This window comes from Myotis lucifugus, unplaced genomic scaffold (assembly GCF_000147115.1).
Source record: "Myotis lucifugus unplaced genomic scaffold, Myoluc2.0 scaffold_14, whole genome shotgun sequence".
Lineage (NCBI taxonomy): Eukaryota > Metazoa > Chordata > Mammalia > Chiroptera > Vespertilionidae > Myotis > Myotis lucifugus.
The window spans coordinates 9,803,447-9,828,596 of record NW_005871062.1 but is presented as its reverse complement, the minus strand read 5'-3'; the positions used below and the strand labels follow the sequence as shown (position 1 = coordinate 9,828,596).

General features: G+C 40.1%; 1 protein-coding gene across 3 annotated transcripts in view; it reads right to left on the bottom strand.

The window, feature by feature from the left end:
* Nucleotides 1–14,714: 14,714 nt before the first annotated feature.
* Nucleotides 14,715–25,150, bottom strand: part of EHHADH (enoyl-CoA hydratase and 3-hydroxyacyl CoA dehydrogenase) — a 43,162-nt gene continuing 32,726 nt past the window's right edge. For all 3 annotated transcript variants that reach the window (XM_023750595.1, XM_006084829.3, XM_023750596.1), the window contains 2 exons: nucleotides 23,864–24,205; nucleotides 14,715–17,638 (listed from right to left, as the gene is read on the bottom strand). In XM_023750595.1, coding sequence (XP_023606363.1) covers nucleotides 16,377–17,638; nucleotides 23,864–24,205 — 1,604 coding nt within the window. In that variant the 3' untranslated portion in view covers nucleotides 14,715–16,376. The remainder of the gene's footprint in view (nucleotides 17,639–23,863; nucleotides 24,206–25,150) is intronic.

Sequence of the window (25,150 nt, the reverse complement as noted above, 5' to 3'; positions counted from 1 at the left end):
GGAAGGAAGGAAGGAAGGAAGGAAGGAAGGAAGAAGGAAGAAGGAAGAAGGAAGAAAGGAAGAAAGGAAGAAAGGAAGAAAGGAAGAAAGGAAGAAAGGAAGAAAGGAAGAAAGGAAGAAAGGAAGAAAGGAAGAAAGGAAGAAAGGAAGAAAGGAAGAAAGGAAGAAAGGAAGAAAGGAAGAAAGGAAGAAAGAAAGAAACAGAGTAGATTCGTGGTTGCCAGGGACAAGGGGATGGGGAAACGGGTAAAGGTGGTCAAAGGGTACGAACTTCGTTATAAGATGAATATGTTCTAGGGGTCCAATGCACAGCACGATGACTATACTTCACAATACTGTATTGTATACATATTTGAAAGTTGCTGAGAGAGTAGATCTTAAATATTTTCAGCGCACGCGCGCGCACACGGTCACTATGTGAGGTGATGATGTGTTAACTAACCTTATTGTGTTAATCGATTCACAATATATACATATATCAAATCATCACATTGTACAACCTAAACTTACACAATGTTATATGTCAATTGCATCTTAAGAAAGCTGGGGGGAAATGATTAGAAGATGGAAAATGGAATCAATGTATAAAAAGTAAAGGAGCTGAACTTTAATCTAGAAAAGAAAATGCAATGGCTGTTTCACAGCAAGATTCCATTTCCACAGTGAAAATGGAAGCTTTGACCCTCAAATTTCCATAAAACCCTCACAGCTGTGGCATATGTAGACTCTGACTACCTATATCTATTGTTTTCCCATTGAAATTAATGGCTCCTAGGAAATGTTCAAGTAGACTAATTGTTATTTTTACTAATAGCTCATACTATTATATTGGTATATATAGTCTATATTATACACTGAAAAAAATTCTAGACAACATATCTTTTTAGAAAGGACCATAAATCCAACAGATCAATTATTTTTTTCAGTTAAAAACTCTTGCCCATTTTTAAAGAATTAATAAAGCTGGCTTTTCATGAACCATTTAAGAATAAGCAATTAGGGTTTTTAATCAAAACACTATTATAATAGTCACTCTTGTAGATTTAAAAAAATCTACAAGAAAATTATGTATATCTTATGCAATTTTAAGTTTGGAAAAGGTTATTGAAAGCCAAGAACATGATGAACATTGGAAATCTACATAATTTCAAATGCTATGGCAGCTGAAATTTTGTCTCCAATTTCCGCCTACTCAGATTGCTTTTTCTTTATGAAACTGACCCACATCACATCCACGCACAAGCTCTAGGAGTCTACAGAACATTTGTCTAAAGTTATAAAAACATTTGTTATTTTTTAAAAAATTAAACATATGAATTACATTCTATTGCTTAGTTAAAAGTGGATCCCCAAATTGAAATTTTTAAGAAAACTTCTTAGCAGCACCATCTAGTGGGGAGTTACAGCAAAAAACTATTTTTCATTATACACAGTTCTTGGAAGGATTTATTTAAATTTTACTTAAAGTTTGTTCCATTTTCTGACAGAGTCTAAGAGATATTACAGAGGACCAGTTGCATAACTGAAAATATAACAATATAACAAAACATATTTTCTGCAACGGTACAGATTTCAAATTTTCACACATTTGAATATCAAATATTAAGTTTTGTATTTCTTTTTAGGTAATATTATCTTAAATAAAAAGAATTTGTTCATTATACAACAAAATATAATTTTATTTCTAGGTTTTTGTAAGTATTTTTTTAAATATGTTTTTATTTATTTCAGAGAGAGAGGAAGGGAGAGGGAGAGATAGAAACATTGATGATGACAGAGAATCATCAATCGGCTACCTCTGCATGCCCCCTACTGGGATTGAGCCCACAACTCAGGCATGTGCCCAACTGGGAATCAAACTGTGACCTCCTGGTTTATGGATTGACGCTCAACCACTGAGCAACACCGGCTGAACATAAGTATTTTTTAATATAAGTCACAGATCAGGAAAAAATTTATTTTATTAGATCATGTATTCTATAATTAAGGGTTCATAGACAAGGCAAAAATTAGGTTACCAATTGGAAATTAAATATTTACACCACCTTATGTTAAGCTATACTAAATAGTTTTGAAACAGACAATGGATGAACAATCTTTTTACAGCTTTCCTTGAGTCTCTTTAAGATAGCCGGAGCTAACCCCCAGCATGCACAACACAAGGTGTGATATTTTAGAATGGCTAGTCTCAGACAATGGGTAAATTAAGATTTCATTTTTTATTGAATCTATTGGAGTGACATTTGTTAATAAAATTATATCGATTTCAGGTATACAATCCTATAATGCATCATCTATATATTGTATTGCGTGTTAACCACCCCAAGTAAGATTTTGATTTCTTCAACAAATATATTGAAGATCTCCTATGTACCAGGCACTGGTCTAGTTTTCAGACACAACAAACAGAACACCCAAAATGACTGCTTTCAATGCACTTACATTTGGGGAGGGGGGGGCATAAAAAATAAACAAATACAAGGTGTCCCAAAAAATGTATATACACTTTGAATGATTATAAAGGCAGTGTTTATTAAAATACATCTCATTTTCATTTAACAGCTACCAGCTGTTAAAATACGTGTACATTTTTTGGAACACCCTGTATATAATATGGCAGATAGTAATTGTGCTATGGAGAAAATGCAGGGTCAAGGAAAGAGGAAGTATGGGGAAGGGAATGGTTGCCCTTGCATAGGAGTACTCAGAGAGGGACCTTCTAACAAGGTGACATTGGACTCCCTGCTTTAAATGTATGGGGAAAAGAGAGGGAGTACACTATGCAGATAACAGAGAAATGAGTTTTAGATAGACAGAATAGGAGGTGCTTGGCATATTCAGAGAACACCCAGGAGGCCAGGTTGGCTAGGGCAGAATGGTCTAAGCAGAGAACTAGGATGAGGTCAGAGAGAGAGGGGGGCTAGATCACATAGAACCTGTGGCATTGGAACAAATCTTGGTTTTATTCTCAATACGATGGGAAACCACAGAAGAATTTTGAATAGGAGAGTTGCTTGGCTGTTGTGTATCAACACAGTAGGCTACAGTAAAACAAGGGCTGAAGCAGGGAGTCCAGTAGGATCCTATTGCCTCAGGTAAGAGGTAATTTAGACCAAAATGATAGCAGAGGAGGCAGTGATAAGTAGTTGTATTCTGAATATATTCGCAGGTAGAGCCACCAAGATTTGCTGATGGATTAAATGTGGAGTGGGAGGTAAAGAGTCAAGGATGACACTAAGGTTTATATCCAGAACAAGTGATGGGATGGAACTGCTATTTACTGAGAATGGGGCAAGCTGTAGGAGAAACCTGTGTTGGGAGAGACTGGCAGATATCAAGAGCTCAATTTTTATAACGTGAAGTTTTAGATATCCATTAGACATCGAAATGTAAATGTCAAGTTGACAGGGAAGAGGTCCAGGCTGAGGGTGTGAATTTAGGAGATTTTAAGGTGTAGGTGATATTTAAAGCCGTGAAACTAAATGAGATCACCAAGAGAGCAAGTGTACGGAAACAAAAGAAGAGGTTTAAAGACTGGGCCCTGGGGCCTTCCAACATTTACTAGTAGAGGTGAAGTAGATAAAGAACCAGCAGTGGAGACTAAGAAGGAAGCTAGAGAGATAAAGGAAATCAACAGAGTCCTGGTATCCTGGAATTAGGGGAAGCAAGGGTTTTAAGGAAGAGGGAATGATCGATGAAGCAAGTAGGATGAGAACCAGGAACTGACCATTGGATTTAGTGATAAAAGAGGCATTGGTGACCTTGGCAAAAGTTGCATGGGTCTGTGGTGGGGATACTAGCCTGACTGAAGTAGGTTCAAGAGAGAATGAGAGGAAAACAATAGGAAACAATAAGAATAATCAATATAGAACTTTTGCTATGAAGGGAAGAAGAGAAACTCACTGGTAGCTGGAAGGGGAGTAAGATCGAGATCTTTTAAGATAGGAGAAATTTTTTTAAATAAGCTTCCTGTTTTTGAGATGGAGGAAATTATAGCTTGTTTATATGCTGGTGGGAAAGAAGCCATAGAAAGAGGGAAGTTGATGACGCAGAAGAAAGAGGAGAGGATTGCAGGGAGAGTGTACTGGTGTTTGAGTGGGTGACAGTGGAGGAGGTGGGTTGTGATAGGCACACAGACAGCTCATTTACAGAACTAGGAGGGAAGGCAGGATAAATGAGCACAGATACAGGGAGGTGGGTAGATGTGTTGGTGGGTGCCTGTGGGCATTCTCTTCTGACTGCTTCTGTTTTCTCTTTGAAGAAAGCAAGGACATCAGCTGAGAAGGAGGATGGAAAGAGATGTGATAAAATTGGGAAGACTAAGAGGTATGAAATAGTCATCTAGGAGACTGAGGAAATGAATAGACTAGAGGAATATGCTAGAATAGCCTCCTTGAAGTTAATGGGCATTAATTTTTAGTGAGCACCTCCTTCTCTGAATTACAGTACTAATAGTCTACATTATTCATTTGGCATGTGACATACACTGAGTGGCCAGATTATTATGACCACCTGCCGTTTGTAGGCAAATTAGCTATAATTCACGCTGAAGTTGCTAGAGGGCCAGACCATTATAAATAGGGAAGCAGGTTGTTTACCACGACAGTAGAAGTGATTTTTTTTCTGAAGATATGGGTAAGCAACGCGATTTAACAGCCTTTGAACATGGGATGATTGTTGGCACTCGGAACCATGGAGCAGGTATCAGCAAAACAGCCGAAGGCCTGTTTGAACACCTTTGCTGTCTGCAGTTACCAAGATAAAACATCTCCAATTCGCACGGGAACACAAGGATTGGACAGTCGAGCATTGGAAAAAAGTCATGTGGTCCGATGAATCACGTTTCCAGTTGCATCATGCAGATGGCAGAGTAAGAATTTGGCGGAAACAGCATGAAAGCATGCACCCCACATGCATGAGTACAACCCTTCAAGCTGGTGGGGGCAGTGTTATGGTTTGGGGCATGTTTTCCTGGCATGATTTCGGCCCATTAATTCATGTGGAACAACATCTGAATAGCACAACATACCTAAGTATCATTGCTGATCAAGTTCATTCTATCATGTTGATGGCGTATCCCAATGGAGATGGCTTCTTCCAACAAGACAATGCGCCATGCCACAGTGCTCATACTGTGCAGGAGTGGTTTCAAGAACATGAGGGAGACTTTACCTTGCTTAGGTGGCCCCCACAATCACCAGATCTCAATCCAATTGAGCATTTGTGGGACGAAGTTAAAAGAGCCATCAGGCAGCTGGTTCCGCAACCATCAAATCTCACAGAACTGGACAGTGCTATTCATCAGGCATGGTGTCAGATTCCTCGCATCACCTTTCAACATCTCGTGGAGTCAATGCCAAGAAGAATCGCCGAAGTATTGAAGGCAAAAGGTGGCCCAACGAAGTACTGATGGGGTGGTCATAATAATCTGGCCACTCAGTGTATAGTCTATTATTGTTTATCTGGTACAAAGATGTGCAGGTTTGAGTTCTGGTGATGAGAGATGGCTGGGAGTTTGGGGTTTCTTATAGTAAATGATCAAAACAGGGATAAGGTGTGATGAGAGCAATACGGAAGGTCTACAAAACAGAAGCTGTGGACAGCGACCACGCCATCTTTGGAAACAGAGCTGCTTGAGACTAGGATCCTGGCCTCAGCACCACCCAGTCTGATCGCAGACGCATACCAGGACCCTGCAGCCACTGGGGACAGAGACCTGTGACCACAGCTACAGATCTGCGGACATCAAAAGTTCAGAGATCCCCGCTGCAGATCCGTGAGTAACAGAGCCCATCCCCCCCTTCCCGCAGGCTCGCGGGCAGCGCCTGGGTAACTAACTGTTAGACCCTCCCCTTGCCGGGGCCTCAGGGTTGCAGAACTTTGGCCTGGAAGTGCGCGAGTACCCTGGAACTGATTCTTTGTGCACTGCGGGCTGCCGAGCCCTGGGCTGGGAGCAAACAAAACAGAAGCTGTGTATTGGAGGCTGTGATGACTCCCCATACCACCCCCGCCCGCCTAAATACCAAGGCACTTATTCCCCCAGCTGATGGGAGTTTTGGTGGCCAAGAGAAACTAAGGATCTGAGTTCCTCCAAGAATTTGGACTTTGGCTAAAGGTAGATGCCTTGTCCAAGGCCATGCTTCTCTCCAGTCCTCCCATATCCAAACAAATGAAGGTGGCAATAGAAAGGCTTAGTTCCCTTGCCTCAGTTCAGACCATCTCTGAAGGCTGTCTGGGCCTCAGAACTGCCCAAGGGTTTGCTGAAGCTTCTGCTGTATCTGCCTCAGAGTTCAACTCTCTCTGCTCAATCTTGCTTTCTCCACTCCCTTACAGGTGTTGTTCCCAAAGGCACTCACCAGTAGACCTCCTGCATGGAAGCATCTACCTCAAAGTCTTTTTCCTGAGGAACTCGATCTATGACTATTACTAGCAGAAGTGGTCCTAGGAAGCGAACTTTAAAATGGGATATGGGGGCTGGATCACGAACCAGCCAACTGGTAATGAAAATGGCATCATTGATGCATACCACTCATTGGTGATCAGTGGAGTATTAATAGCTCCTAGCATGTTGTTGCTGTGCAAAAGCTAAAACTTTCATCAGTGGAGAAGTTAGGATGGGTATCTGTAGGAGGTAATGAGGGCAATATCTCAGGCATTTGAGAGGTTTATAGGAATTTGTAATTACATGGAGTCAGGTGGCTGTTGCTGGGGGCTATTACTGCATTAGAGAAACACAATACAAGGTGTGAAGGTGACTAATTACCAACCTGAGATGAGACAAACTGTGAAGACTGTGAACATCACAGTCTAGCAGCATATAAGACACTAATCTGTAATCACAGGGCAGAAAAAGCAGAGGGTCAGGCTCAGTACTTATTTAAAAAGGAAGAGAAATGGCATTCCAGAGAGGGTGGAATTCTCATGGCAATTCTGCTATGCCAAGGTTAGGGCATTGAATGGGAAGAATTGGGACACTGTGACTTAAAATTAGGACATCTGAGTCAATGAATTTGAAAATCGCAAATTCTGAGATTCCCCTGAACGCTTTGGACCTGCAGAAGAAGCTCACCCCATCCCTGCTAAAGACTTGTGCCCCCCACTTGCTTAAAGACAATTCAGAGGCTTTTATCTTGCAAGATACATGCCCTGCTTAGGAAATACCTCCCCCTGCCCTGGCCACCAGAACAATAATTAGAATTAACTCACAAAATAACTCATTCAGGAATGGGCTGAGATACTAAGGGGGGATCTAGCCAATACACATCAGCAGAAGCCTGGAGAGTATGTTTGGGTGCTGGATCAAGGGTGACAGAACATAAATTTTGGTAGGGGGAATTTGTCATTATGGAAACACTCTTCATGACACAGGACTTAATGCCCAGGCAAAGACTATGGGACACATTACTAACACACTGCTAGGTTGGCTCTTGGAGGCTTGGAGAAACTGATGGCACGCTTAGTAATACAGAAATACCAGAACTGCCACAGCTGATGGTGGAAGAAGGAATCAAAAGACTCAGAGAAGTGATTGGAAGTAAATATATGGGCAATGGCAAATAGTTTGGATGATTGGTCAGGGCTAGACAGAGAAATATTCGAAGATAGAGAACAGCAAGAACTGGGGGATTTAGAGATGGGCCTATCAGAGTGGGCACAACGTGTAAAGAGGTGTGCATCCCATGTTAATACTGTCCAGAAAACATCTACCCCAGAAGATGTATTGATCAACCAAGTAGATAGAGTGACCAGGCTAGCTGATACCAACCAGGTGCTATCATTGCCTACCTTAGAACTGGCACAAGTCAAGTGGCCCATGAACAGAGTTGGCTTGGTTGAAGGGATGGAAGCTATACATGAGCCCAACCAAATGAACTCTTTCCCACTCTCCAAGGCTGATCTAGTTGCAGAATGTAAAACTTGCCCAGACGCTGTACTATCTTTCAAGGAGACCAACCAATAAGAACTCTTTGGTCATCAGCTCAGTGATTCATCTTGATCGGAATTGACATATGTTCCACATGTGAGTTTTCCTTTCCTGACTGCAGGGCTTCTGCTGAAGCTTTCCTTTCATTTCCAAGGACCTAGAGAGGATCTGAGCCAGTGATATAAGAGCCTACATAATACTGCATCAGAACAAAGGACACCTTAAAACAAAGGTACTGCTGAGGTGGGCATATGACCATGGATTCCCTACTCTAATCACATATTACACCGCCCAGAAGTTATTAGCTTTCCTAACAGAGTAATGGAAAATATCTCTTTGAAGGAACCACTGAGGTGCCAGCTTGGAGATGATATCCTGTGAGGATGGGGTGCCATCCTTCAGGATGCAGTTCACACCGTAAATAAATAATCATTATATATGTGGTGGTATGTTCTTAATAGTTAAAATGTAAGGTTATAGGAACCAAACACTGGAAGTAGAAGTGGCCTCATTTATCACCACTGCCAGTGACCTACTTGGGAAATTTTGTTTCCTATACCAGCAATTAACACTCAGATCTAGAAGTCCTGGCTCCTAGAGGGGAAATGCTTCTACAAAGGACATAGTAAGAGCCCTTTTTAAGCTGTATGTCTCTCTCAGTCATTTCTGGCTTTTTGTGCCAAGGAAAGGAGTCACTACCCTGGCATGGGTCATTGACCCTGATCACAGGAGGAGGCAGGACTACATCATCAATATGCTAAAACATCATCATAAACTTAACTAACATAATTATTAAACAGAATGCATAGCTTTTTTCTAGCACACATATAATATTTATAAAAATTAATGACATGCTAGACAAAAATCTATTAAACAAATATCAGAGAGTTGATAGCATATGGATCCCTGGTTTCCAAACATTGTTTAGCATGCCCCCTCTATTGTTGCAGTTTGGGTTCCCTGGAAAGCAGACTCTGAGATGGAGATTAGTGTGCAGAATGTTTAGGGAGTGCTCTTGGGATTAACACCTATGAAATAGAAGGGAAAGAAGTAGGAATGAGCAGAGGGAGAAGTTGAGCTGCAATGCGATACCTCAGCACAATGCCACTGGGGGCTCCAGAGCTGTCAGCCTTCAGAGTTGGGACAAGAGAATCAGGCGCTTACACTCCAATCACTGGACGCAAGCTACCTGTGGAAGACGTTGTGACCTTGAGCAAGGCAATCCCCGCAAAAGGCCATATTTTGGCAGCATTCCTAGCAGCTGGGAGAATAAATCTTTCATTCCCAAAAGAGGATCTAGATCAGGGGTGGGCAAACTTTTTGACTCGAGGGCCACAATGGGTTCTTAAACTGGACCAGAGGCCGGAACAAAAGCATGGATGGAGTGTTTGTGTGAACTAATATAAATTCAAAGTAAACATCATTACATAAAAGGGTACGGTCTTTTTTTTTTTTTTAGTTTTATTCATTTCAAACGGGCCGGATCCGGCCCGTGGGCCGTAGTTTGCCCACGGCTGGCCTAGATAGTACATGCCATAAATTTTCAGTATACATCTCTAATATGTAGGATGTTTGCAAAGTATATGTTTTTACAATGATATTGACATATATCCTATATAATAAAACCCTAATATGCAAATCGACTGAATGGCGGAATGACTGGTCGCTATGACACATAGGGGGCAGACACTCAATGTAGGCTCACGGCTGGCGAGCGCAGCGGTGGTGGTAGGAGCCTCTCCCGCCTCCACAGCAGTGCTAAGGACCCCTCGGGGGATGTCCGCCTACCTTCTTAGGCCTGCTCTCCACCACCAAGGGGTACCAGACTGTGAGAGGGCTCAGGCTGGGCTGAGGAAACTCCCTCCCCCCAGTGCACGAATGTCGTGCACCGGGTCTCTAGTGTACATTATAAAACACAATAAAATAGAAATGTATAAAAGATGAGATAATGAAATAAACAATACATTAAAACATTCTGCTAATAGGTGATGGTTTTATACTATTGAATTCATCATAAATGTAGATTATAAATCAATATTTCTAATAATCCTGATAATTCCAAAATATTTTGACCAACTTCTTGCCAGGTCTGACTAATTCATTCTACCTTGTAATGCAGCTGACCAAGAGCCAATTCCAGAACTACTAGCTCTGCCGTCTTCTTGCTGTTCACCATCGTTTGCATTATTTGTATTATCTTCAATCATGCTTCCTTTCAAGGAGTCTTTTGTGAGGGTTAGCGAAAACTAAATTCAGTAATTTAGCCTAAATATCTGCTTACCCCAGCATGCATAATTTGCAATATTTCTCAATATGCTGGAAGCGAAGGGAAGAGGGAGGGTACCACTGTCAACCTCTCTGCATTTTGGAACTCACCTTCTTCCCTAAGGAAACTTCATTCCTGACCTATGGCTATCTCAGATGCAACCTGGTGAGGACAACAGCGTCCATACGTACATGGAATATTAATTTCTGGTTTTTTAGACAGAAATAGGTAGTAATAGTTGTACTAAATATTTTTTGTTTGCTTCTCTATGGATCACCTTTCACACTGCCGTGGGAAGGGGCACCCCGCTTTGGAGATCTCTGATCAAGTGAACAGAAGGCTGGTGCACCCCAGATTCAGCACCTGATTTTGGTCAGGTTGAGAGATTCTGCTTCTCAAATTACTCTTCTTTTCCTCTGTGCCACTGCTGACCACTTTTTCTTCAGATAATACATACTGTGTTTGTGAGTGTTTTTATCTCTAATTAAGTAGCAGTCAATTTGAGGTTCAAGTAGGCCTGTGAGACTCTTTCCTACTAAATGTTGATTTAAAGTCCTATTCTCAGGTTCTTACTGGTGTCTCCATGAACTGCCAACAACAATTAAATGTGAAACATAACATAAACTTTTATGAGCAATTCAACATGGAGTTGAAAACCGCCTCACACTGGCAAAAAATTTTTTCTTAAAACAAGAAATCCTGTTTAATGAGACTAGATTCTCAAACCTGTGCATCAGAATTACCTATGACACTGAGGAAAACAAAAAATCTCCCCTCCCCCTAATTCTTGGACCCCATCTGCATAAGTTAGGATTAGGGTCAGCTGTGAGTAATTATATACATACAGTAACACTGGCTTACCCAGGACAGGAATTGGTCTCTCCCTCTCACATAAATGACTGTGGGAAGGCAGAGTGGCGAGAGGTCCTAGGACCACGCTCTCTATAGCACTTTGTATGGTACATGGGAGCATGGGCCCCTTTCCAAGCTCCGACTCCCCCTCCCTGTGGGAATGTGGTGGAGGCCATCTGTAAGTGGAATGTGAGCTTGGGAGCCTGGCCAGCTCCTCGGTCAAGGGAGAAACTGCTTCTGAGTGTGAGCCCGGACTGGAAACAACTGCAGAGAAACAGCTTGTGTTTTGATTTCACACAGCCACCCCGCATGCCCTGTTTGCTTTGTTTTTTTGTACTCTCTATAACCCCGAACGTTTGGGTTGCGGAAACATTACTGGCTACCCCCAGCCCCACCCAGGTATGATGGAAACTTTACTGGCCAGCTGCCTCTGATATGGCAGCAATTTCCCTTGCTGGCTGCCATTGGTGTGCACGGAGTCCTAATAAACCCATGTCGTTCACAGCCAGTCTTCCAGGTTATTTCTTTGGAATCGACAAACAATATCCTGAAGTTTTCTTGGACCTCAGCTCTTTGCATAGCACCCTCCATTCTGCTATCCCTAGGGCATGACCTTTGTCCTCGTGATCCAGTATAGTGAGTCAAACTTCCCCCATCCCATATGTGTTCCAGGCAGCAAATGGAAGATAAAACAAAACAAAACAAACAAACAAACAAAAAACAAAGAATGAACATCATCTGACTCTTTTTTAAAAATATTTTATTTATTTCAGAGAAAAAAGGAGAGAGAGAAAAATCAATGATGAGAGAGAATCATGCATTGGCTGCTTCCTGAACACTCCCGGCTGGGCATCAAGCCTACAATCTGGGCATGTTCCCTGACCAAGAATCGAACTGTGACCTCCTAGTTCATAGGTCAACACTCAATCACTGAGCAACACCGGCTGTGCACATCATCTGACTCTTAAGTCAGGTTTCTGAAAGCTGCCGTGGGACACCTCCATTTACTTCCTATTGTCTGGATCTTAGCCACATGTTCACAACTGGATCCAAGAGAAGCTAACAAATATATTGTATATTTTGAGCAACCAAGTGTCAAATTTAACTTCCATAAAATTTGGAAGTTTATTACTACAGAAGAGAAACATTGTAATTACAGACAACAGTCTCTGCCAAAATTTACAAATCAGCAACTCTCTAGGCCAGCCGTGGGCAAACTACGGCCCACAGGCCGGATCCGGCCCGTTTGAAATGAATAAAACTAAAAAAAAAAAAAGACCGTACCCTTTTATGTAATGATGTTTACTTTGAATTTATATTAGTTCACACAAACACTCCATCCATGCTTTTGTTCCGGCCCTCCGGTCCAGTTTAAGAACCCATTGTGGCCCTCGAGTCAAAAAGTTTGCCCACCCCTGGGCTAGGCCCAAGCAGGCTTCAGGAATCCAGTGCACTGATGACTTGGTGGGAGGTTTTGCCCTACTTCATCCTAAGGATCTCACCTTATGGCTAGAATTAGCAGCTGCTCCTGATAGCACTGCTTCCTCTTAGAAAAAATGGAATAACTCTAACTAGGAAAGATGTACACAAGATCAGCTCTGCTTGTGTCATCTTATCAGATGCTTTCACGCACTCATTCTGCCAGGCTACTTTAAGGTGAATGAAAGAGAACAAGTAAACATTACAACTGAAGTGCCCTAAAAATCTTTGAACAAGAATTAAAAGCCCTGGCCTTTGTGGGTTTGGCTCAGTGGATAGAGTGTCGGTCTGTGGACCAAAGGGTCCCAGATTTGATTCTGGTCAAGGGTACATACCTTGGTTGCAGGCTCCTCCCTGGACCGGGCCCTGGTTGAGGTGCGAGCAGGAGGAAATCAATAGATGTGTTTCTCTCACATTGATATTTCTCTCTGTCTTTCCCTCTGTCTTCCACTCTCTCTAAAAATCAATGGGAAAATATCCTCAGGTGAGGATTTTAAAAAAAGAATTAAAAGCCCTGTGCAACTCTCTCACGTTCTTTCTCTGGGTGCTGGAAGAAAACAAAAACAAAACTAAAAAGATCAGGTAAGATTTAATCTTTCTAAAAATTTGGTCCCACTGAGGACATCAATCTAAATGGAGACTTTCCCTCTACTCTTGTCAACTAACTTTTGGTTAGAAAGATACTTACAGCAATAAACAGAAGAGAGTTTTTGGCTTGGAAACTCTACATGCAGTGCCCTGGAAATAGTAACAGGTGTTGCACAACTCTAAGGGGTGCTGTTCACATGATTTCTATGTAAATGGCAACCCCTTGGGCCACAGTATGAAATGGTGTCCCTCAGAGTTGTGTAATGATGGTGTCCAGACAACATTAACTATCTGTTAATTTTAAAATATATATAAGCTGGCAAGATAAGCAGATGACACTGATAGTCCCAAGAGTAGTCAAAGACTATTTTGTCCTTGCACAAAGTTGCTTTTAAACCTAGTACAGAGAATTGATTTATATTAAGCTCATCAATGGTTACCAAATGGAGTCAAACAATCTAGTGAGCCCACAATATTTCTGATTTATAGGGTTCTATTTTAAAGACAAATGTAAGGCCCTAGAAAATCCAGGTTCCTACACTGTGTAGAGTACGATTTGCATACACCATTCTGTAACTTCATTAATCAGGGGAGTTTAGGGTCCCTCATTTTATCGCTCTCACACACACCTGTTCCTGCTGGAAATGAATGTAGGTAGCAACTGCAGCTGCACAGTGCTGCTTCTGATTTAAGTAATGTCATTAGTCTCATCTTTAAAGCTGGAGTATTATGGCAAAGCTTCAAGGGTATTTCTAATATAGCCTTCTCATCAGAGTCAATTACCATTAGAACACATTTTTAGAATGTCACTCAGAGGCTGTTGTTTTTTAAAGATAAGTCGTTTTAAAATTATTAACAACAATAACAAAATAAGCCTTTTAAGCAAGTGGATTTTCAAGGATGGGGTAGCATATTCTGGAAAGGTTTCATCATTTTGTTTTATGTAGGACCCAACAAATTAGAAGTAGGTTTGCCTCCTTGGATATAAAGTAAAAATAAATAAACGCATATTTCTTCTTCTCATTTTATCTATATATAAAGTGCTGGTCCTTAACCTTTATTGGGTCATAAACACTTATGAGAATATGGTATCTCTTCTAAGAAATGCATTCAGATACGTATACACAAACATTAGCATAAAATGTCAGGGATTATTGACTCATAAACCCTATTCATAGACACTCTAGTTTCAAAGCTCTCATCTAGAGGATAGTGTAGGGTAAAAATGAGTTTAAAGAACTGAAAATAAATTCCACTAAAGGTCTAAAAAAGAAAAAGTTAATGTGTGTGTGTTTATATTAATTTGAAAAGAAGTCACTTTGGAGACCAAGTTACTACTTTCAGGAATCTCTTATATTGATGTCTTTAATTTCAAGAACCAATTTATATAAACTCCAGCAATATACATCTTAAAAACTATTCAAAATTGAGCTGCAATTCGAGGCAAACTTTAAGGGTGTTTTGGTTTTTTATTGTTGTTTTTACAATGAAAAACATAGTATATTCATTCAAGACTTCTCTATCAGAACTTTTGATGGTTTTGTTTGAATTCACAGGTAAAAATATTTTGAAAACAGCATCAACACTGAAGGCCAACAACTTGAGCCCATTTATTTACTTATTTATTAAAATCTTTTTTGAGATATAATTACACACCATGTAATTAACCCATTTAAGGTATACAACTCAATAGTTTTTAGTAGATTCACAGACTTATGTAACCATCACCACAATGACTTCAGAACATTTTCATTAGCCCATAAAGAAATCCTGTACCTATTTGCAGTCACTCCCCATTTCTCATCCCCAATCATTCCAGCTTTAGGCAACCTCTATCTGCTTTCTGTTGCTATAGATTTGCCTATTCTGAACATTTCATATCAATGTTCATACAATATGTGGCCTTGTGTGACTGGGTTCTTTCACTTAGCAAAATATTTTCAAGGTCCATCATGTTATAGCATGTATCAGTACTTCATCTCTTTTTATGGTGGAATAGTCTATTGTATGGCTATTCTGCCCTCTGTTTATCCATCCATCAGTGATGGACATTTAATTTGGGGCTATTATGAATAATTCTGATGAAAACATCTGTGTACGAGTTTTTGTGTTGACCAACCCCCCAACTGTTAACCAACCACACAAAACATTAAAAGAGAAGTCTTATAATTATAACAAAATTATAAAAATTTTGTTTTATAATAATTTTGGATTTTTCAAGACTCAAACATTTTCACACCCAATAACACAAAGGCTTATCATGACAGGAAAACTGGCATCATTACGGAATCTAAATCAAGGACGGAATCAGAGGAGGTTAGATGTTCTCTAAGATCCCTTCTTACACTAAGTCAACAACATACTACTATCTATTATTTCTCCATGAATAGAAGAGTAAAGAAAGACCTGGACATCCCCTGATCTCCAGGTAATTATCAACAAACATTACTGAGCCCCTTGCAGGCAGCAAGCACAACTGTGAACATGTGTGAGTGGGCCTTGGACAGAAGCGATATACTAAGCATGACTTGCCAAGCTACTCTGAGTTCCCCATTCTGGTCTGAAGTACGTGGCTCCTCACCAGTTCCCCACTGGGTCTTGCCTATAACTTCAACTCGGTTCTATCTTTGACACTCTGCCTTCCCTTGGGCAGCTTTTCATGCTCACTCACAATGACCTTCACTGCTGACTCAACCCTGACAACTATCTCCATTACACGTCTGAGACTATGGACTGAACTTCATCACAGACATTCATGCTGGATTAATGCCCGCCTGGGCTCTAGGTCTGTCAAGTGCTGGGCAAGATGCTCAGGGGAGGCCCAATGAATGTTTATTGAATGAAGGATCCGTAAGATTTCCTATTAGTGCTATGTGTGTGAGGCTGAAGGGGGTCAAAATTAATTTATAACTTAGTTGCTGTTATCAGTTGTTAATTGATTACATATTTCTCCAATGATAAAAGCACTTGGGAACCTCAACTTATTCCTGAGGCTCTCTTCTTAGCTATAAAGGTATTCACGTGAGTTTATTCATTGGGATTGGAATAGTTTATCTGGTAGGGACAGATTCAGAGGCATAGGAAGCACATTAATGAATATTTGACCCATTAGCATCATCAGGCAGAAGACCCAAAGAGGAGGCTTAGCTGATTATTTCTTTAGCTTTGTATTTCAGAGCGATCTTACTTTGGACTGTTGGGTTTAAATTTAATGCTCAGTGAGCATGACCTGATGCCAGCCTGTGAGGCATAACCTGAAAGGCTGAATCACAATTTACTGCTGGGGGGTCCTGCCAACCTTTGCCATTCTTTCAGAGGAGGGTTTCCTTGGGAAGCCAATTTTTTCAGATAGTCACACGGCTCTAGTTGGGGAATATCAGGATTCTGCCTGTAGTATTTCTGCAACTTCTCTAGCACTGTGGGCAACCCAACTGTGGAAGCATAGAACATGGGCCCACCCTTGTGCCTTGGCCATGCATACCCATGTAAATAGATAACATCAATGTGCTCTGGGCTGGCAGCTATCCCGTCTCCCAAGATACGGAATGCTTCATTAATGAGCGCATATAAGCAGCGCTCAAGAATCTCATCCTTGCTAATGATACGTGGTTCAATGTGATAGGTTTCCCTGTACTGTGACAGAAATTTGGAAATCCAGGGATCAGGTTTGTGAATCCTACCCAATGGCTTGTCATATTGGTACCAACCCTCACCTGTCTTCTGGCCAAATCGTCCTGATTCACAGAGCATATCAGGAATTGGGCAATATCTCCTGTTGCCTCGCTTTCGGGCAGGAGTCCCTGGAGGCAACGTAGGTCCAGTAAGACCTTGCCCCTTTCGAGATTTCCAGCCCACATCTAACCCAGCAAGGTCAGACACTCTAAAAGGTCCCATTTTGAAACCAAAGTCCTCCAGCACCTCATCAATCTCCTCTGGCTTACTGCCGTCTTCCAACAAGAAATACGACTGATTGTAATAAGGATTCAACATTCGATTCCCAACAAATCCGAAACAATTGCCTACAACTACGCCAAATTTTTTTATCTTTTTTGCTAAGTTCATAACAGTGGCAATAGTAGTGGGGGAAGAGTATCGGCTGGGAATAACCTCTAACAACTTCATGACATGAGCTGGTGAGAAGAAATGGGTGCCAATGACCAAGTGAGGACGATCAGTGGATGAAGCAATCTCATCAATGTCCAGGGCTGACGTATTGGTGCACAAAAAAGCTTCTGGCTTGCACACAGCTGACAGTTCAGCAAAGACCCGCTTCTTCAGATTCATTTCCTCAAATACCGCTTCAATGACTAAATCTACACTACTAAGCTCCTTCAAAGATGTAGTTAACCTGGGTTTTGGTCCTGACCAAGTGTGGCCACTCTGCTGCATTTTCAAGCCTTCCCTTACAAAGAAGGAGGTTATTATCTTGTTAGCAGTTTCTAGCTGTTTCTTGTCTGATTCTACGGCAATCACAGGAATCTTGGCCTTTGCAAGAGAAATGACAATGCCTCGACCCATTGTTCCCAAGCCTGTAAATAAGAGTAAAGGAGAAAAAAAATGATTCAATGGTATTGAGAACTGGAAAATTATTCAGTGGATGCAAGGCTTCTGTGGCAATGTGGCATTTAAAGAGATCAATTCAAGGAATATACATGGATTCAATACTAGTTAAGGCTAGACACTGTGCTAAGTGCTTTAGAGTACATAACAATAAGTAGGATTTTCACATACTATTAGAATTAATAAACAAGTTCAGCAAAGTTGCAGGATACAAGATCAATATACAAAAATCAATTGTATTTCTACACACTAGCAATGGGCAATCTGAATACGAAATTAAGAAAACAATTCTGCTTACAATAGCATCAAAAAGAATAAGATACTTCAGAATAAATTAAATGAAGAATTGCAAAACCTGTACACTAAAACCCCAAAACAGTATTGAAAGAAATTAAAGAAGACCCAAATATATGGAAAGAATCTCATGTCCATTATTCAGAAGGCTTAACAATTTAAGATGGCAATACTACCCAAATTGATCTGCAGATTCAGTGCAATCCCTATCAAAAATCCAACTGTTATTTTTCCCTGCAGAAACTAACAAGCTGATCCTAAAATTTGTGTAGAAATACAAAGAATCCAGAGTAACAAAACGATACTGAAAAATAAGAACAAAAGTTGAAGAACTCACTCTTCCTACTTTTAAAACTTATGACAAAGCTAAAGTGTTCAAGAAAGTGTGGTACTGGCATAAGGACAGACATATGGATCAATGGAATAGAATCGAGAGTCCTGGAATAAACTCATACACTTACGGCCAATCAATTTTTGACAAGATTTGCAAGATAATTCAATGGGAGAAAGAATAGTCTTTTCAACAAATGGTACTGGGACAACTGGATATCCACATGCAATAGAATGCAGTTGAACCCCTACCTCACACCATATACAAAAATTAATTCAAAATGGATAACAGACTGAAGTAAGAGCTAAAACAATAAAACTCTTATGAGTAAATCTCATGACTTAGGCAATAACTTCTTAGATATGAAACAAAAAGCACAAGCAACAAAAGAAAAAATAGATAAATTGGACATCACCAAAATTTAAGACTTTTGTGCTTCAAAGGACATTATTAAAGAAGTAAAAAGAACCCACAGAATGGGAGACAATATTTGTAAATCATATATTTGCAAATCACAAATCTGATAAGGAATTTGTATCAGAATATATAAAGAACTCTTAAACTCAACAATAAAAAGATAACTCAATTTTCTCTAGCTGGTTTGGCTGAGTGGATACAGCATTGGACCCTGGTCTAATGAGACCAGTCTATGACTGGTCGATTCCAGTCAAGGGCATGTAACTTGGTTGCAGGCTCAATCCCCAGCCCCAGTTGGGGAGCATGCTGGAGGCAACCAATCAATGTCTCTCTCACGTCAATGTTTCTCTCTCTTTGTCTCTCCCCCTCTCTTCTACTCTCTCTAAAAATCAATGGAAAAATACCATTGAGTGAGGATTAACAGCAAAAAAAAGACAAACTCAATTTAAAATTAGACAAAGGGTCTAATAAAGATTTCTCCAAAGAAGATATACAAATGCCCAACAAGCATAGAAAGAGATGCCTAACATCAATAGTCACTACGGAAATTCAAATCAAAACCACAATGAGCTGCCTCTTTATACTCACTAGGTTAACTATAATTAAAAAGACAAGAACAAGTTTTGGTGAAGATGTGGAGAAATTGGAAACCTGATACATTGCTGGCAGATTATAAAATAGTACAGCTGCTGTGGAAAAACAGTTCGGAAGTTACTCAAATGTTAAATATGGAGTTGCCAGCAATTTCACTCCTAACTAGAGAGATAGGGAGATGGGTAGCTAGGGACATGTACATATATCCCTAAGAGAATTGAAGACATGTGTCCACACAAAACTTGCACGTAAGTGTTCAGAGCAGCATTATTCAAAATAGCCAAAAAGTAGAAACAACCCAAATGTCCATCAATTGATGAATGGATAAACAATATGTGGTATATCCAAACAGTGGAATATTATTCACCTGTATAAAGGAATGAAGCACTGATATATGCTACAATATGGAAAAACCTTAAAAATATTATGCTAAGTTCAAGAAGCTGGACACAAATGACCACATGGTATATGATTCCATTTATATGAAATGTCCAGATTAGGCAAATCCACAGAGATAGAAAGTGGGTTAGTGGTTGTCAGGGGCTGGGGGAAGGACAATGAGTAATAACTGCTAATGGGTATAGGGTTTCTTTTCAGGGTGATGAAAATGTTCCAAAATTGATTGTGGCAATGGCTGCACAACTTTGTCAATATCTAAAAATAATTGAAGTGTATTCTCTTTTGGTGACATTGTTACTATATATATATTTGTTTAAAATGTTAATTGTGCCCTAATCAGCTTGGCTCAGTGGATAGAGCGTCAGCCTGTGGACTCAAGGGTCCGAGGTTTGATTCGGTCAAGGGCATGTACCTGGGTTGCGGGCACATCCCCAGTGAGGGGTGTGCAAGAGGCAGCTGATCGATGTTTCTCTCTCATCGATGTTTCTAACTCTCTATCCCTCTCCCTTACTCTCTGTAAAAAATCAATAAAATATATTTTAAAAATGTTAACTGTGATAAAATACCTGTAAAATTTACATCCGTTTACAGTTTAGTGTATTAAGTACATTTATATTGTTGTGCATCCATCTCCAGAATGCCTATCATTTTGAAAAACAAACTCTGTACCCATTCAACCGTAAATCCTCATTCCTCCCTTCCTCCAGCCACTGGTGACCACCATTCTACTTTCTAGCTCTATGATTTCGACTACCTTAGGTACCTCATATATAAGTGGAACCATATAAAAGTTGTTCTTTTGTGACTAGCTTATTTCACTTAGCATAATATCCTTAAGATTCATCTATGTTAGTTTTATTATATGTCAGAATTTCCTACCTTTTTAAGCCTGAATAATATTCCATTGTATGTATGTATCACATTTTGTTAATTCATTCATCCACTGATGGACATTTGAATTGTTTCTACTTTAGGCTCTTGTGAACGATGTGCTATAAACATGAGTGTACATATATCTAATCGAGCCCCTGCTTTCAATTCTTTCAGGTATATACTCAGAGGTGGAATTTCTGGATCATATGGTACCTCTATTTTTTTTTTTTTGGAGGAACTGCCATGCTGTTTTCCATAGCTGCTATACTATGTTACATTGAATTATACTCTTTAAAAGAATTTTATGGTATACTAGAGGCCCGGTGCACAGATTTGTGCACTGGTGGGGTCCCTCGGCGTGGCCTGTGGGGATTGGGCCGAAACTGGCAGTGCAACGCCACCTGTTGTTCCTGTCTGCCACGCCCGCTCATCCTGGACCCACTGCGCCTGCCACGGGCTCACACCCAGTCAATCCCCAGCGGCGCTCACCAGTTGTGAGCCCTATGTCTGGCGCTAGTCAGTCAGCTAAGCAGCGCTACCACTGTGGGAGCGCACTGACTACCAGGGGGCAGCTCTTGAGTTGAGTGTCTGCCCCTGGTGGTCAGTGTGCATCATAGCGACCGGTCATTCGGTCACTTGGTTGCTTAAGCTTTTATATATAGAGATGAGTTACATCTCAATAAAACTGTCAAAAAATATGAAAAGTACCACTCCTCAGGGAGCCTATAATCTAGTAGTGGGATGAAGAAAAGTTCACAAATATCCATCCTATAAGGTAAAGTAAACGATGTGAGTTGAGAAATTTAAATTTATTTGATGATTCAAAGGAAAGAGATTATATTTGGTTGAATGAATCAAGAAAAGCTTCAATATAAAGATATTTGAATAAGTATTTGAGGAAAGAACATATTGAAGTGGGTAAAATTGAGGAACTTGAACTATACAGGTTGGAGAAGGAAAACGAAAACGGAATAATGTTTTCAGCAAAGGTAAGAGGAATGGAAAACTATTCAATTGCAAAGATGTTGCTGTCCCTTCCCCATATTGTTTCATTTTCCTCCTGGACTCAGAAGAGACTATATTTTCCACATCCCTTGTATCATATGACTAATTCTGGACACTAAAATGGTTAAGGGGTATGTGTGGGATCTATGATTGGCCCATAAAAATCCCCTACAAGATCCCTCATTATCACCTGAAGATAGAAAATGCAGAGAACAACTCTGAGACCTTGGAGGAGACCTTAAAGGCCCTAAAGACCAAATCCGGCCCACTGCCTACTTCTGTATTACCTACAAGCTAAAAATGTTTTCACGTGCCCTAACCGGTTTCGCTCAGTGGATAGAGCGTCAGCCTGCAGACTCAAGGGTCCCGGGTTTGATTCTGGTCAAGGGCATGTACCTTGGTTGCAGGCATATACCCAGTAGGGGGTGTGCAGGAGGCGGCTGATCGATGGTTCTCTCTCATCTATGTTTCTAACTCTCTATCCCTCTCCCTTCCTCTCTATAAAAAATCAATAAAATATATTTAAATAAATAAATAAATAATAAAAATGTTTTCACGTTAAAACAGTTGAAAAACCAAAAAAATAATAATAATATTTTATACACATAAAATTATATCAAATTCACATTTCAGTGTTTATAAATAAAGTTTTATTGGAACACAATCATGCTAATTTGTTTTTGTGTTCTCTATGGCTTTTTTGTGCTCAATAGCAGAGTTGTGTAGTTGCAACAGAGACCCTATAGCCCACAAAGCCTAAAATATTCATTATCTGGAACTTCACAGAAACAATTTGCTGACCCTTGTCCCTTCCCCTTTTTCACCCATCTCCCCAATACTCCTTTCCATCTGGCAACCATCAAATGTCTGTAAATATGAGTTTGTTTCTGTTTTGTTTGTTCATTTATTTTATTTTTTAGATTCTACATATAAGTAAAATCATATGATATTTGTTTTTCTCTGTCTGACTTATTTCCCTTAGCATAACCCTCTAGGTTCATTCATGTTGTCACACCTGGCAAGATTTCATTCTTTTTTATGACTGAGTAGTATTCCATTGTATGTAGTATGTACCACTATGGTTGGTGTCAGATAGGTACTAGATTTACCAGAGTTATCACTTTGTAAGTTATAGAAATATCTAGTCACTATGTTGTACACCTTAAACTTATATATTGTATGTCAAATGTAATTGAAAAATTTAAAAAACCAACTATTTTATACTAAAACTTAACTGAGATAACACTAAGAAGATGCATAGAGTGGGCTCTTTCTCTCCAGGTTGGGTTGGGTGCTAAAGAGCCAGGAGAGGGTTAAGAAAGTTGATGCTAGCCCTAACCGGTTTGGCTCAGTGGATAGAGCGTCGGCCTGCAGACTGAAAGGTCCCAGGTTCGATTCCGGTCAAGGGCATGTACCTTGGTTGCAGGCACATCCCAGTAGGAGATGTGCAGGAGGCAGCTGATCGATGTTTCTCTCTTATCGATGTTTCTAACTCTCTATCCCTCTTCCTTTCTCTGTGAAAAAATCAATAAAGTATATTTTTTTAAAAAAGAAGAAAGTTGATGCTAAAAAAGAAAGAAAGTAGATGCTTTTAGTAAACTATGAACCTCTTCCCCCAAAAGACTGTACACAAGCTGAAGCACATAACATTTTACTTCCCATTTCACAGGGTTTAAAATCCACAAAAGATCATTCTTGGGCCAAGACTAAGAGCAAGTGAAGCTTAGGAAAGTGGCCCAAAGAAGCCAATCAGAGAGCTAGCTTCTGAGGAAGGAAAAATTCCAGGGTCAAAAGACTTACGTAAACCCCTGTTTCATGGTTCAGATGGATTTGAGGATAGTTGGTTTTGAACTAGGAGAAGGAAATGGTTCCAGGGACCAGAAAGACAGAAACTTCATTCCAAATTCCTAGCTGCAAGAGTGACAGGACACACCTTAAAATGTGGTACAAATAATCATCATTGTTGGGAAATTCAGGAGTGACAGATTCAAACAGAGAAGAGGAAGGGATGAGTGAAAAATGCCCAGAGTCCAGATTCAGACAGATCTAGTGTCAGACTCTTACACCACTTGTGTTTATTTAGCTTCTTGTTGAGAAGGTTAGCGTCTCTAGGCCTCACATGTACAAAGAAGATAGTTAATGGGCAGGGGTGAAAATTAAGCTAGCTAACACATGTAATATATCTAGCATAGAACCTGGAACCCAGTGGCCCTAAGCAAATGGTAGTAGCACTTCACATGTGCAGATTTAGAGAATGACATTAACCACCCCATGTTCTTACCGAGAACGCCCACTGAGGAGATGGGCCGTGCCGATGCCGTTTTCCAGGATGCTCCAGAGGGAACTGACCACTTATTTGCATTCCTCTCAGCCAAGAAAGCATACTGCAGGGCTCTAGCCTGCCCCGATTGCCGAAGGTACATAAACAGCTCCGCCTCCTTCTTGATGCCCACCTCATAGGGATACTGTGTGGCAGCCTGGACTGCACGGACACAAGTCTCCTGAGAAAGGCACCCAGGGTGCTGCTTCCGCATCTTCAGAAGGGCTTCACTGAAAATAGAGTCCATGTTGGGCAAGCTCTGCACTGGCTTATTGAAGAGTCTACGGGACTCTAGAGACTGATCTGAAAGAAATAAGAAGGAAAATCAGATCTTTGGAAATGTTACTTAGACTAAGAGAAAATGAGTAAATAATAATAATGATAATTGTTCAAATTCAAAGTACAAACTTAAATGCTATTCAACAAGATATTTAATATAACATGAATACCAAAGTCTCTAACATCTTTGCAACTTTGTTCCATAAAAATTTAATGGCTCCAAAGCAATTTCAAGTTACCTAATTGAAGCATAAAGCAGCATTTTCCTATTATTCCAATTTTATAATAGATTAAATATTAATCTGTCAGTCATTTTAAGGAAAATAGCTCTGAGTTAATAATATTTTAGATTCAAGGTAATTTTAACTTGATTCCTAATAGTAACAAAGACTTAAAAATACCTAGAAAAGAAGAGTGTGATATTGGTACAAGGATAGACATACAAATCAATGGAAGAGAACTGAGAGATCAGAAATAAATCCTTATAATTATGGCCAATTGCTTTTCAACAAAGGTACCAAAACAATTCACTGAGAGAAAAAATAAGATTTTTTTCAACAAATATGTTTGCTGAGACAACTGGATATCCATATGTAAAAAGTAAATAAACTTAAATCCTTATCTAACACCATATATAAAAATTAGCCCAGCTGGCATAGCTCAGTTGTTGAGCGTCAACCTATGAACCAGGAGGTCATGGTTTGATTCCCAGTCAGGACACATGCCTGGGTTGCGGGCTTGGTCCCCAGTGGGGGTGGGGGGTGCAGGACGCAGCTGGTGGATGATTCTCTCTCATCATTGATGTTTCTATCTCTCTCTCCCTCTCCCTTCCTCTCTGAAATCAATAAAAATACATTTTTTAAAAATTAACTCAAAATGGATCATAAATTGAAGAGCTAAAACTATAAAAATTTCTAGAAGAAAACCTATTTAACCTATTTCTAGAAAATAGGTTAAACCTTTGTGACC